This window comes from Aythya ferina (assembly GCF_964211825.1).
Source record: "Aythya ferina genome assembly, chromosome: 3".
Lineage (NCBI taxonomy): Eukaryota > Metazoa > Chordata > Aves > Anseriformes > Anatidae > Aythya > Aythya ferina.
Window position 1 is genome coordinate 87,573,445 of NC_140298.1, and position 15,932 is coordinate 87,589,376.

General features: G+C 39.2%; 1 protein-coding gene across 1 annotated transcript in view; it reads right to left on the reverse strand.

Annotated features, from left to right (window-relative positions):
• KCNQ5 (potassium voltage-gated channel subfamily Q member 5) overlaps positions 1–15,932 on the reverse strand; it is a 290,627-nt gene that overhangs the window by 10,587 nt on the left and 264,108 nt on the right. Inside the window, exon 10 of the mRNA XM_084514930.1 lies at positions 11,762–11,982. Coding sequence (XP_084371056.1) covers positions 11,762–11,982 — 221 coding nt within the window. The remainder of the gene's footprint in view (positions 1–11,761; positions 11,983–15,932) is intronic.

Genomic DNA, 15,932 nt, shown 5'->3' on the forward strand with positions numbered 1-15,932 from the left:
GGTAAGAAAGCCCTGTTATTTTTCATACAAATGAATAGTGTAGTTCCGGTATGTCTCATCCTGACATCTCACTGTTTTTCATCACATTCACTGTCTTAAGGAAAAGCAGTGAGCTAGCAGATGTAAATGGCAGAGGCAAAAGCCACTACAGTTATATTAAATTGTTATATTTTTTACCACCATCAATGAACCTGACTTTTAAAACAAAGAAAAAGTCCAGAAGACTAAGGAGTCTGTAGAATGATCCAACATTTCCTTCCAGGTAAAGATAAATGAAGCACCTTTTTGCCAGAAATGAATAGAGAATGACAGCAACATGGATCTATTGCCTCCTTAAACTTCACAGCCATGTAGACATTGGAGTCTTTGCAATAAGAGCTCAAGTGAATGAGCTCAACAAAAAAATGGATCCTCTATACTTTCCTAATATCGCCTTTGCAGGATTACCATTTGTGAATAAACTGGAAATCTCAGAAGGGCCCAGTTTATCTCAGTACACAAAGAAATCATGGAAGGATGCATGTCACCTTTTAAATCTACTAGGAATACTATCTTATAATAAACAACATTGTACTAGGCTGCACATTCAGGAACTGGTATTACTGTATTGTCTTCACAGATTTAATTTTTGGCCATAATAATTTGTTTTGATGAGGTATGACTTTACAAGTCATGACCTAAAATGTTTAAAGAGCGCTTAAAATTTAAAGCTCATTAGTTTAAAGGCCAGTTTTGGACAGGAACTGGAAAATAAAGTTGTGTCATTTTTTAATTCCTTATAAGACCTTAATCTTACATTGCTGTAGCCTCATGGTTGGCACTGTTCTGACAGGAAAAGACAACAAAGATCACTTTTATGCTTCCCATGACTCATGAACTAAAACTACCCTTGACAAAACTTAGAGCTTTCAAGGGTCAGTGTGTAGTTTTGAACAGAAAGAAAGTGAGATATACTCAGTAAGTGGCTTGGTTAAGGCCATGTATCTGTGGCAAACCAGAACTTTGGCTAGTTCGTTACCCTCTAGAATATCTTTTCTTTTTTGACTGTTGCTGAACTGGTACATCCATGAGGAACAGCTACTGTAGCTGCGAAGAGCACAAAATTTTATCGTTAACACATCAACTTACCACAATATAAAGAGATGGTTTACAGCCGAATTAATAATGTCCTCAATTACAGATACTGAACAATCAAATGGAACCTTAATTGTAAAAATGAGATTTGCATACAAAACTGGAATTTTCCCTTCCTTGCTACTGTTGCAAGTCAAGCCTACAATGATGTTTACTGGCACTGTTTCAAAAGCTTTCCTACTGACTCTGTTTATCCTACAGATAAAATGTATATGTCTCTCCACCTGTCATGCCTAATATTTGTATCCCTGTCCAAAACATGTAATTAACTAAAATAAATTATGCAATTAGTTTTTTAAGTATACACACTACTTGAAATCCCATCTCCAAAGTTGCTGGGTATATGGCACTAACTTTCCAGGTGTTAAGTCTGATTAGCCTCTCCAGTTACTTCTCCCAGAGCTGAAATATCCCTGCTCATTTCTAAATGCCATATGAAAAATAAAGTTTTTCTATGCTACTGGTATTTTCAGTGGCTCTCTAAGGTTTGAACCTACTCAGTTATGCTGGTGTAAATTAGGAATAATTTTGCTTAGGTCAGAAGAGCTACAGCTATGTAACCCCAGTGAAAAAGGAGACTCCAGCTTGAAAGTTTAAAATAAACATGTTTCTAATGATTATCTCACTGATACGGTTCCTGGGTCCTTTGCCAAGTACAGTGTCATTAATAAAAGGGCCTCCTTAATGCAGCATATCTTTGCAGAACTGTTTTGAGAACAGTGTGGTGCAATTATAGTGTTTCATGTTGCTCTCATGTGTATACAAAATCAGCAAAATCTTTAGACAGACGCTGGAAAATTCTTATAAATTTAAGCCAGCTTTAAGAAGAGATACTGCTCCTAATAAATCACCTTATTTTTTTCTTTCTAATATTCCCACTGACATGAATTTCCCTCATTATAGCAGGCGTTCAGTACCACATGTCAATAAAACTTGCGAAAAGCTATAAAACTTGTTTGATTCATATGGGAAACATTCATGTTTCTGTATAATACTAAGCAGACTTGGGAAAAACTTTGGGAGATACATAGTAAGAATTTGGAAAATAAGAATCCAGCTTAAAAAGACACTGAAATCAAAGTTCACATTCTGATGAATTTTTCCAGTGGAAGCTCATGTTGTGTACAACATAGCTATGAGGTGAGATGTACTTGTATCGCTTCTGTCCCTCTCAAGTTCATCCCTGAGGTCAGGGCTGTGTTGGGGCCAGTTTGGCCTCTGTGGTGGCTCCAGCTGTTAAAAGCACTGCCAGTTCCCAGACGGGGTTAAGCTGTGGCCTCTGACAAGCCCCAATCTGTTCTGCTGTCTATCCTCAGAGAGGTTCCTACCCGGCATTAAATGGGCAGGTAGACCTTTCAGTGCTAGGTCACACCTAGCCCTGCATGTGTCTGCTTCCTTTTCCATCCCTGTACTCCTTGGCCGTGTCTCCTGCTCTCCATCGAGGTGTCCATGGATGGTCCAGGTGGGCTCCAGAGGCAACCCTGGGCAGCACTTGCTCTGCATGAACTCAGGCTTTGCCAAGCCACTATGGGGTCAGCAGTGGTCCACCTTTCTCTCCAGGAGCCTCTTCTAAACAGACCTTCCAAAGCTGTTGCTTGAGCAGCTTGTGAATCTGGTCTTGACAATGGCCTGAGAGCCTCCTAATATACAGAATTTAAACACAACCCTGCAAGAAAGGTTGTCAGCTGGTTGGAGAATCCAGAAACAATTCCCCTTTTCTAATACCAGCATCTTTACAATTTAGGATGTGTTTTGATCATAAGTTTCAATCTGTAAAATATAAATGTTTAAATTGGTGTTTATTTCACAACTCATTGGCCAGCCACCATTATCTCACAGTCTTTGACGTTATTTACTTTGGGCTAATGTCTCGTCTTTGCCACTTTTTAATTTCTTCCTCCTTCTTCCTTAAGAGCAGTCCTTAATTTAATCACATAGCAAATAAGCAATTATCAACAAATAGAAAGAGGCATGCACAAGTCATTAAAATCATCTTGATATTTCCCAGTTTATCACAGTATTTATGCATTCATCTTGCAAACTCCAGTTAGTTATGATCACCCTACATGAATAGGCTAAAAATCACACTGCTCTGAATTACACTGTTCTGTAATATTATATGTCACCAGCAAAAAAAAAAAAAAATGTTTGTAGCTCCATTTCATATGGCTCGGTGCAGAAGTTACACACAAAGCATGATTTATTATTTCTGTAAGCATCATGTGTCCTTTTTTAGAAATGTTTTCTGTTTAATAACATGCTTTGACATTGGAAAAACTGTGACACTGCTCTGATCACCTTCATAGCTCCATGCTTTAGATGTCAGTAACATTCAAGCAATTATGTGCCTGTTGAACAGAACAGAAAAGATTTTATACTCTTTAACTTGTTTTCTGGGAACTGTCATATGCTAGCAACAATAATCAAGCATTAGTAAGTGCATGTGCAGGCACCATGAATAGCCCTATGGAAGCACTCCCATCGTAGTGTCATTTGAGTCATCTTCCTTGGAGGTCTTCAAGAAACGTGTAGATTTAGAACTTAGTAGCATGGTTTAGTGGTGGACTTTAGTACTAGGTTAAAGGTTGGACTAGACGATCTTAGAGGTCTTTTCCAACCTGAAAGATTCTGTGATAGTCAGTGGTACATTGATCCCAACATAGACCCTTTGATTAGTTTTTGGAAGCCTACAGAAGTACTTCAGTCTTCCTCTGACTCTGTAAGAGGTAGCTCAAGCTCTTTGTATGGGTAATCTACACCATTCTGCTGAGTTTAAGTACTCCCTTTTTAGACAAGGCAAAACCTAAATAGGTGCCCAAAGCTGGCAGTTCACAGATGATCCTCAATTATTCACGTTACATCATGGCCTTGTTTCAACATGGTTAAAAAAAAAACACACTTATTTAAGAGAGATTTCTGAATAATTTTCATTTTAATGCATGACTCAAGGTGAAAAATAGATGGCGGCCTAATTTGTAGAGGTGCGGAGTTACAGCAAGCTATAAGTTATAACTGCCATTTGAAATCCTGAATTCAACACAGGAATTGAAGTCCAAACAATTCATAGTCATTGAGCTTGGAAGGAAGCTCTAGAGGTCAGATGGTTGAAGCACCTTGCTCAAGCCTAGGATGCTCGCAAAGTCGGTGCATTTCACTCGCTTTCACACTGCCTGGGAAGTACCTTTCTTTACCCTCAGCATTTGCTGTGGAGAAATAAGTTTTCAGCCCATATTCTCTAAAAAAAATGAGTTATCCTGTATATGTTTTATAGTACTTCCATAAATGTCATAATGCACAGAATGTTTTGCAAAATCTCAATTACTATTTTCCCTCAAAAAATTATCCTAAGTACAAGCCCTTTCATGTTTTATGTTCATACAGTTCACACAATGTCCCTTTATTAAAATAAAATGCAACTCAGCTTAGTAACTTAAAGTATTTCATGAAACTTTTCATCTCTGCACCAGTGAAGGAATACAAGTTTCCTTCACTACTCCTAGAAGTGATGCTCTTTCAAAATTTCCCTTGCTTTGAAACATCAACAAGCTGACTCTCTTTCAGTAAAGACTTCACATAAATTATTTTACAATGATTGCTTGCTAAGCTGTGTAGGAAACTGAAAAAAGCAACACTAATTGGGATGGAACTTAATCACACACTTAATGATAAGAATGCCCAAAGCTCCCCCAAACAGGGAAAGGCAGCAGCACATGTTTACATGCTTTCCAGAGCAAAGGCCAGAAAAGGAGGCCCAAGGGAGTGAATCATGCATTTATTTCCTTGATCCCTGGGAAAAAAAAAAAAAAAAAAAAAAAAAAGGGCAAACTTTCTTCTAATCATAAAAGAAGGAAGGAGGCAGGACAAGTAAACTTCCATGATGTGCTCTTCACTTTCACTGTTTAATACTTGTCAAGAAAATAACGCAAAAACCCCTCAAAGTATGCAAAAGTATTTAAGCGGCAAAATTAAGAAAGAAAGAATAAAGATTATTAATTTGAAGACATTTGAAACTGATACCTCCTTGAAGAAGAGGCAGATACTCACTGCACCAGCTCTTAAGAACTCCCTCTCCTTTGTGCAGAACCTGATACCCTACATGGTATCTATGTGGAGTGCAGTAGTGCTATGTGCTTAGTCCATACCTTTCTCAGAATCACAGAATCACAGAATCACAGAATTTCTAGGTTGGAAGAGACCTCTTTTCTCCTTAAAGTGGCAAAGATTTCTGGATGGGGAGCAGAAAAGGACATTAGAACTGAAATTCAATAGAATTCTGAATTCTGCTTTACAAGCAGAACAGTATAAAGGATATCCCCAGCAAACTTTGTATATGCATGAATATTTCTGAAAAAGCTCAGATTTGGCAAAAACAGAAGATAGGATTGGCAGAGAGGCTTTTTTTTTTCCTTTTTTCTTTTTTTTTTTTTAACATATTCTTTGTATAGTTATATAGTCTCCCTTATTTGTAAGTGCAATTTTTAAGGTCAGAAGCCTAATTTATATCAGTTATCATATGATAACTGATAATAACATAAAATAATGCATACAAGTTCCAAATATCTAAAATTCTAATGTTCCCTGCTAACTCTCAACTATCTTTAGTTATTATTTAACTTCTCAAAAATTTTCTGCACTGGCAAAATTTCATGGAACAGCTCCCACAACTTAATTAAAAAGGAGTCCTTTTCATTTTGAGTGATGATATGAAAAACCAGGAGACTTTCTAAAAACAATTCATTATATGCAAAATAATTCTGCAGTTAAAATTGCTGATCTTATTATAAATAGTAGCATGCTAGCCAGCAAGTTTAGATGGCCACATGACAGGAGCAAGAAAAATGTTAGGTTATTCTAAAGCAATTTTTCTTACATATACACACAATTTTAGTGTACTTATAGACACACAGCTCTGTTATTCTGTGTACACTACACACAATAAGTTATATCTGTAAAAGAAGTTGCAAGTATATATGATAAGATATAGAGCTGTGAACTAATGAGATAAATGTCATGCCTAGTTGGCTGTCTCTTTGCATATCCTTGTTGCGTGTCAGTTGATACACTCTTCAATAGTCCAGAGGACCTAACACAGGTCCTACATCCTGGTTCTGCTGTTTGCAGGAGATGGTAGATGTAAGGAAAGGGAGAGATGAGGATGCCAGCTTTAGATTTTGCTAGCCATGAGAGATTCCTGCATTTTAAAAAGTCGTGAAAGATTTCTACAATAAGACATTATAACAATAAAAACATTCCTCAAATATTTCAGGTTTGGTGGAAGAAGGTTACACAGTGGTTGGAAAGTTTTATGAGTATCCTCTCAACTCATTTATTTACTCTTCGCTACAGATGAAGTTACCTGAAATGCATGCAAATAATACTTTTGCATGGTGATCTGCTGCTTTCCCTCCCTGAACTGAGCAGGCTAATCACCACTTGCTAATCCTGACCACACTTAAGCACTCAGTTCAGTTAGCGAAGGTGTATGGCAGGTTAGTTATGATGTTACTTATATGATAAAGAGGGAGTCTAAATTATAGACTCATATGGACAGAACTTTAGTTGGAATAAAATAAAATAACTCTTCAAAACTGATGGACCATACTTATTCACACACACACACAAAAATGACTCAGAGCTCAGATCAGAATGTGAGATTATTTTTTAAGATCTTTCTAATTCGTTACTAGTTACAACTGTACTAAATGAGAGCTCTATCATTGAGTTAAACCATCACAAGAAAAATAAATCTATTGTCCAGCACAAATTGATAGATTGCTAATAAAATGTCATTTAGTCCCATTGCATTGGGTTGTACAAATTGAGCAGCTTTGTTTTGACATCACACAGCTTCATTTTGAATCAGCAAATTTAAGCTAAACAAGATCCAAAAGCAACTAAACTAAGGACCTTTGCCACTTCAAGTGAACCATCTATGAGGTCAAGATGTTTGTGCTGCTGAAAGGAAAACCTGTCATTTTTGCAATACATAAATTACATGGTAGTAACTGAGGACACGGGGGCTGAAATGCACAGTTGCATTCTTTCCATGGCTCTTGTAATATACTCTACCCTGAGGATTTTGAGCAAATACTCTGTAGGGAATGAAAGGCCAGAGGTCATGTGAGCTTATAATGTTCAGGGATGCTGCAGAAATCAAATATTTCCTTAGAGAGTTCTTTTTAATTAATCAAATGAAATATGTTTGTAATATCTGCAGTGCTGAACGCTTTTGATGTTTTATTCAAAAAGCCACACAACATCTCTAGGTTACAGCAAATGCACAATAACTCATGCAGAGGCTTAGAAGCATGGGGCAGTCGTGTTCAAGTGCAGCAGGGCATTTCTGTCCCTGCCTGAGGACTGCATGCCCAGCACAACATCAACTCATTACTAAAGCTGTGGCCATGCAAGACTGGAGCAGTATTTCAGCAGGTGCTGTTCCTCACAAAAAGAAGCAAGCAGAAAAAAGCCCGATTATTTAATTGCTTGGCACAGTGGGTGTTGCCCGCAGCAGTGACCAGCCACCACTCATGTGCCTGAGGCCATTTGTTCCCCGTGGGCAGCTTGGCTGTAGGGTCCCTGTTTCAGGTGGGCAGGGACACAAGCTGTGCGAGGAGGACATGGGGACAGGAGTGTGTCCCACCTTGTGCAGCTTAGGGCTCAGCCAGCACCTTCATCCAATGCCTGTGCACAAGCTGAACAGCCACCAGTGATTCAAGCACCTTCTTTTGGGAAGACTTCTTTTGGCATGACCCTATAAACAACACAATTTCTTATCCCTTCACCATTTGGTAAAATATTCTCAGATGTGTCTCATATCCTTTTCAGTTCACACTTTGTAAAACTTGACTATTTACCATTCCTGAAGCCTTTGGAGGTTGAGTGGCGAAGACTTCCATGAGATCTGCTTGGTAGCGATAAGTCCCTTCTAAACTGATAACAGGGTCTGGAAATACAGCATCCTGGCACCTTAATTAATTTTTGCAGGTCTCATCTTCAACAAGAGTTCTGGCAGCTGCAAGGCACATTTCACTGGAGACTGGGCATATTTTTAAAATCAGATTACATAAGTCTTAATTTTCAATTTAGCTCCCTTGCACTGTTGTTAAATGCTCCAGAGTGTCTGCAGCCATGCCACCAAAGCTCTCTCCAGCCATCAAAGCTCTCTCAGGTTTGGATTCAATTTGCAAATGCACATATGTAGCTGAAATAATTGCTGCAGTTGCCAGGCCCACTTTGGCAAGAGCAATAAATGGTTTATAGGCAGTTTCAGAGGACTGTCGCTACCCATAAATAAAGGCATTTGTGCAACAGTTTTGGTCGTGCTGCTCTAAGACTGCTATGCCAAAATCCTTTCGGGAGGTACCTGTGGCCAGCTGAAGTGTTCTGCTTTCTGACAAGAAACCCTCCTTCAGGGGTTTTAATATGCAGCAGGGGGGTGTTTGTAAGCTTTTGTTAATGTGTAGCCTAAGTGGAAGGCTAGTACATTTTCACTCATGTGAACCTATTAGCTACCTCTGTAAGCTCCTGTCTGAATTAGAAACCTTCCTTTACATGATAGTTCCTAGCTGCTCATGTTTAGTTTTTCTAGCAGTCTCCTTCTGATTGATTTGGCCCAGATTCCAACCATGTCCTTTATGAGGGTGAACTCAGTCAATCCTGCAAAATCTCTCCTTTAACTATCTGCCATAGATCACTCTCACATGTTCACAATTTCACTTTCTTTCTGAACCTTCTACTCATGCATTTGCTCCTTTGTTTTATTTTTGTGGCGTTCAGTATGCTTCACCTTCATAAAGAGGTAGCTCCTCCTCTATCTGCACTAACTGAAGATCATTTGCAACTCCAAAGTCCATACAGCTAAAGAAAAGTCAAGCAAATCATAGAATCATCGAATAATCTGAATTGGAAGGGACCCCAAAGGATGACTGAGTCCAGCTCCTGGTTCCACACAGAACTACCTAAAAATTAAACCATACGTCTGAGAGTGTTGTTGAGTGCTGTTGAGAGTCTGGTGCTGTGACCAGGCTCCTTGGGGATCCTGTTTCAAATATCTGAATGTCTTCTCTTTGGAAAGGTGAAGTTCATAGTGAAAGGCTGTTTTTCCATTAGAATGCTGATATAATCTTTTGACCCTGCACTGGTTAACCTATACCATATTGCCTCTGTCAAAAGGGACAAATGTCACATCTTTTCCCCTTAAACATGGTGTAAAGAGAAAAGAAACACCAGAAAAAATAGCTGCTCAAGGGTATTAAGCCTTCCAGACTTCCATGTAGACTTCCATGTAGAAATGGGTGGCTTCTAGTTTGGCTAGCACACCAAAATAATTGATCCTTTGGCCAAAGAATACCTCCAGAAGGAAACTGGAGGATCTGACAACTGAGAGATATTACTAAAATGCTGCAAATATCATGTTTTCATCCAGTGAAAATATGCAAGATGTTCTAAACTAATTATGTACTGTCCAGATCCTTTCCATTGAGCTGTCAAAGTGGACCAGACTATGAAAAAGGTAACACAAATGGAAAAAAAAAAGAAAAAAAAAAAAAGAGAATTCATCATGGTTGGTAGTGCTTGTCTTTTCCTTCATTGGACTGGGTAATGTAGCAGGGAGCTGTTTGTCAGCAATGAGCAAAATGGACATCAGTCTGATGATAGCACTCCTAGAAGTATCTGGACAGGGTCCCAGAGTGGAAACTTGGCATTTGCCTAAAAGCTGGAGACAATGGAGACTGTTCCTTCTGCCACGGATGAGAAATTGGTCATATCTGTTGGCCCTAGTTCATAAGGGTGGACTAAGTAGCTGGAAACTGCTAACAAGGAAACAGCTTGGGCTCACCCTGAGGAGTGGAAAGATCTATAAGGGTTTACACAGGGCAGTGAGGTCTCTGTTATTGTTAGTATCATTTATCTACAGATGTATCCAAGTTGCCATTTATGCCACCTTTTCCATCAGAGGCAATAGGAGAGGTGAACTTTCATGCAGATCACTGCTATAAACAACAGCCTGTACAGGGCAAACCACAGGACGACACTTAGGAAGTGTTTCTGTGACAAATGGGCTGATGAAAAAGTAAATGGATACTTGAGTGAGGTGCAGGCTGAGGGACTGGAACAGGAGTGAGCCGCTGATACCCTGAGAGAGTGCTCAACAGATTGTTCTCTTCTTAGTTCACTTCCAGGCGTAGTGCAAGTTATGGGGGTTTAACCTATGAAATCACTTCTGGCTTGTATTTTGGGAGATACTTGCACTATACTGCTGATTACGTAGGAAGCCTACATTTAGAAACGGTATCTTGAACCTCACTCTGGTACTTAGAGCATTTCTCACTTCCCATTTCTGAGCAAGTGGCCTCATCCCTGCTCCACATCAGAGTCAGACCCAGGCAGGCATCACATCACACACCCCAGGTGAGGTGGCTTCTGTGGGACAGGAGCCAGGGCCCATGCCCCAGAAAGTAGCAGGGGGTGGCAAACAACCTGGAATACAGCCTGGACATCGAGTGGTGCCTGGTACACCCCAGTAGCTCAGTGTAAGTCAGCCAAATTCAGGATTTGTGCATCTGAGAGCTCTCCACGGGGGAGGGCTTGCCTGGAGTGATGACCTTAGCAAACACTGTAAGTTTGTCTTGTTTGCCCTCCAGGAAATGTTTATTTACCCAGGCTTTTCCTGAAGAGATGTGTCGTGCAGGACATTCTCAGCTGAGGGATGGGGCATTTCAGTTCAGTGGACATTTTGCAACCTACGTGTCTGTGATAACATGTGCTCCAAAAGGGAAGTGGGCAGTGAAATTACACTCCCATCTGAATAGTTCTACCACAGTTGTTAGGCATAACATGTGGGATTGCCATTGTACAAAGAGTTTACATTTACATCTCTTTGATCAGCTGATTTACATTGTACCTTTCCCGTACAGTCAGCACCACTGCCTCCTGTCATAGCCAGTCAGTTTTCTTGTATTTTCTGCCTGGGGGTCCCACAGGAAAGAACAAAACATTTGTAAGCTGGGAAAAACGTCAATGTAGAAACTCAGATCTGCTGGGAGAGTGGTAGCACCCAGAGCTTTGTGAAGACATCTTTCAGTGCAGGACCCATTTCTACAAAATGTGAGCTCATCTGACACCCTTGGCTACTGCCTGCTAGAGGGCTGCTGTCACCAGGTTCAGTGCTCCCTGGTTAGGGGTATCACTGTCCTCATTTTGGTAAGTTTCTATAGATGAGGATCTTTGACTCAGAGGTGGCTGTTTTGATGCCAGAGACGACCTCTCTAGGTGGGAGAGCAGAGAGGGGCAGCATCCATTTCCCTGGTGAGGCAGTGTTCGGGGAAGGCTATGTTCCTTCCCACATCAAAAATACCCTTCAGAGGGCAATACATAAAAGCTGTTAACACTTGTGTTGTTTGCTAAAGCCACTTACCTCCCCATACCTGATACAATCCCCCAAAGGTAAGGAGTAAAACTTAAAGCACCTACTAGCACATCTCTTTCTGGAAATAGGTTTTGGTAACTGCCCTAAAATAAAGATTCTTCCTGCTTTACCGATATGTGTCGCATTCACAGCACAGGCGTGTGAGCAGGTTGGGAAGAACACACTGTGGAAAAAGGGGGCATGACAAACTCCTACCGTCCACCACAGGTTTGGGCTGCGAGCTTTTCAGCCGTAGTGAGGGCCTGAAGCGGGTTCGGTCGTTGAAGCTCCAGCTCTTCTGCACTTTGGTGGGGCTGCCCTCCGTGGCGATGTCGGCGCTGGGGGACCGGCGGTCTCCCACTGAAGACTGCCTGTTCTTTATGCTCTGACCCCGTGGGCTGGCCATCCGGACCCGCTCTTTGAAACTCAACTTTTGACTGTGAAGAAGAGAAATGGGCTTTATTTCATAGTTCCTCCACTCCATTTCTTTCATTTCATAAGATAATTGAAAATATTTTCTAAAAATTCTTAATAACATAAATCTGTTTCTTATACACTTCTATTTACATTGAATATATATCATTTGGGAATGAAACTGATTTGAAGTAATTGTTTTTTGATGGAGGCATTATCAGTAATGGTCTACCTTACAGTACAGAATAACCTTGTACAGGAAATTAAATTTAACAACAACAAAAACTCAAACAAATTTAACCCAATTATTATGGATTAATCTCTAGTATATATATATTTTTTATTCCTTGCATTTTAAATAAGCTTATTTCCTTGTTAGTCAGCCCAGCTCAGTGCATTTCTGACCATCTCTTCAGATAAACAACAGCAAAATGTACTCTATTATTACTGCATGCCATGTATTTAATTTTATTTATTTATTTATTTATTTTTAAATCAGGCAAGAATACGGTTAGGACACTCATGCTTTTTCAAGATGTGGCACTTCCAACATTTCATATGCATTGTTAGTGATCACTCATGTTCAGAATTCCTTGTTAAGCACTTACTTGGACAGGACAGAACCAAAATTAACAAAACATCCATGAAAAAGTGCGATGACAGATGAATGGAAGTGTAATGTTTCCCTGTGTGCTCACTAAAGTCATTGCTGGGAGCTCGTTACCTGCAGGTGCTACTGGCACCTAAAGGCATTTTAGGACAGCCACCACAGCCCAACCAAGGTCATGGCTGTGACTGCTGGACCAAAGGTGGCCCTGTGGCCTTATAAACGGTCAAGAGTAAGCTGTGTTTTCCCTTCTGTGCTTATAACTTTCCCTCCCATATCAGCCAAATGTGGGACATGTACAGTTTCTCAGTGCTCAAATGACCTTTGTCCATGCTCAAACACGCATGATGAACATGCTGAGGTCACCCTAACTATATGCTTATGCTTTTCCATTATTTAGCCTTGCTCTTGTCTGTTGCTTTCTGAAGCAGAATGCACAAAGGAAAAATATAAATGAAGTCTTATACCTGCTTTGGAGACCTTGCATTATCTACAAGGTTAAGTTCAATCACCTGTACAAGGGAATGGTCATCTTCATCAACAGTCCTGTTCTTGCAAGGGGAGAGATGAAGTGAGCAAAGCAGTAGCTGCTCAGGGTATGCTGTTAATGGTCTTGCAGTCCTACTGCACTGGCATAGGCTTTGGGGGGATGCTTTTAAGACACCTAGAGCAAAGACTGTCTACTCGCAAATTATAACTGTACTTGAAGTTAAAACTCTCTCTAGTACCCTCAAATTCCTTGCACTTCAGCACACCCATAAGATATGTTTTCAGCAGAAATGAATTCTACAGCTGATTAACTGGTGGTAAAATGTACTGTGTGGTTCTTAGATGTTTAACCAACTGCACTCTGAAAATACAGTGTTAATATGTAATTATATGAAATTGAACGTAATTATAAACTTCTGTGGCTGTGAAATGTTGAGATAATCAAATATCTTTGTCCATGCATAGCATAGCATAGCATAGCATTTCATTCTGGATACAAACATCAATGAGAGCAGAAAGGATGCAATCTGTAGCAGGCAAAAGCACATGCTAGGAAGCTACAAATAAGTTTCAAGAATGCTAAAAAAATAAGTGCATAAATAGGAAGATTACTAGATAAATATATTTCTATATGGCATGGTAAATCACTTGAAAGAATAACTTCTCTATAATTTCTGAATGCAAACCCCTTCTTCCCTTGCCCAAAGTAAGAAATTGTTGAAATAAACACATGATGGTGCTGGAAATGACATCTACTTACACTGAAAATTGTTACCCACACCTGCAGTGCTATATGCTGTTGCATGCTCAGTACAAAATTCCTACAGAACCTATTGTTTGAAAGAGAAGAGATTTCTAAAATTTAATTTTCAATAAAAATTACTTTTCAAGGCTGAATTGTATTTCAGCTCAGGAATCATTTGCATTGTACTACTTAATGAAAGTATAAGCTGGAAAATATTTATTAGCCACATTATTGCATTGTCATACTATCCAGCATGAGAAACAGACTCAAAATGGACTTCTTATTATAGGTATTATTTCTATGCATGTGTCCCCTGTGCTTTTTTTTACTCTTCTTATGGCTCAAATTATATTTGATATTGAAAATTAAATCAAATTATATATTTTTTTGACAAATGTTAAAAGGAAAAACTTTCTGGACAGCTCTCTTCCCCTTACATCAATTAAAATGAAAGGAAAATTGATAATCTAGACATAAAAAAGATCAGCATGGACCATTTTTTTTTTTTTTTTAATAATCTCAGCAGCTGCAAACTGAAAATTAAAATAGAAAAATGAAAAAAAGCACATGTTAATTAATTTGTTCTAATGTAAGCAATGTCTGCCTTTAAATGTTTTGTACACAAGGTTATTTCATTTATAAAAACTGAACCGCACACAATTGCTACTTAACCTGAATATCTTTAGTTCTCCAAATCAAAGCAATGGTGAAAGGAACAGTAGACACTTCATCTGTACTAGAGACATTTGCAGAAGTGCAACACTGAGAATGAAAATATTAATTTTAAATGCAGACCTCACACTTTAAAAAAATAAATCTGCTTTGTAGCAATGGCAATGTAATTGCATGCCGAGGGTCCATGCAGAGAATGCTGCATCATGAAGAGAAACGCAGCCTCTGAAGAAAGCCTGGTTTGGAAACTGTTTTGAATCTTGAGAGTTTCTCCAAAGATGTTGGTTATAACAGTTGTTCGTTCTTGGATCCCTGTTCCTATTTTGAGACTGGTGGGAAATGTTCCTAAAGCCACTGGGTCCTATTCAGCGTGGGCATAAATTGTAGGACTTGCAGCAGTGGAGAATCACTGGGAGAAGTGAGAGCCAGGAGAGTTCCCAGTGGAGCCTGGGAGAAAAAAGCTGCGGCCCTTGGGGCTCTTCTTTATAGATAAATAAGATAAATAATGAGATAAATAATGTATCATGTAGAAATAACTGAATCAGAGCATTTTAGGTTCATCCCAGCCAGGCTTTTTCCCGCAGTGAAAGTCCCTTCACTTATGGGTTCTTGGCTCTTGATACTCTGTTGCAATAGTGGTGGGAACAGTATTAGAGATACAGAATGGAGATAATCTTATGCCTTTTCAAGTATCTTTGGGCATTCTGCACATGCATCAGTGGCCACATAATCCTTTATGGAACTTTACTTGGTTTTAATGATGGCTGGATTAGCGCTGTCCAGTGCCCTAATAAAAATCCTTCACTTTTTGTAGGACTTAGCCTGTTATATATACATATATGTGTGTATATATATATATATTATTTTCCATTTTCTCCTCTCCTTTTACAAGATATCCAAAGGAAATCCCTTAAATTAAAGTAAACCAGTTAATGCCCTTGGACATTTACATATCTCTGTAAGTACTCCCTAACTTGAATGCTGGTCCAAAAGGCAAGAACCATTAGGAAGAATTGGGAAAGTTGATGTGTAAATGCTTTCTCAAATTATACAGGTTCCTGAATCACACTTAAATGACAAGGATTGCAGAGAGCCACAGCTATTTCCAGTTATCTCTGTATTCCTTTAGACATGTCCATCACTTCTTGTACCTCATGTGATTGATAGTTTATTCCGTTTCATTTATGTACTTATTAACTTTCTATTACAATCTTCCCTGCAAACAGTATCTCTTTGGACCTCTATTCTTACAGGTTGCAAGCTGTGGGATACATTCATATAGATAACACTGGAGCTTTGAAGCATCTTTTAGTGGAGATTAATTACTACTGAAGCCTCTGGAAAAAACGGAAGTGATTTTTCTCTATTTTTTTTTTCCTTTTCTTTCTGAAAGGTTACTTGCAGAATCTTACCACTCATTCCTCCTGTCAATACATGGATGAGCCTCTCACTTCCCTGTG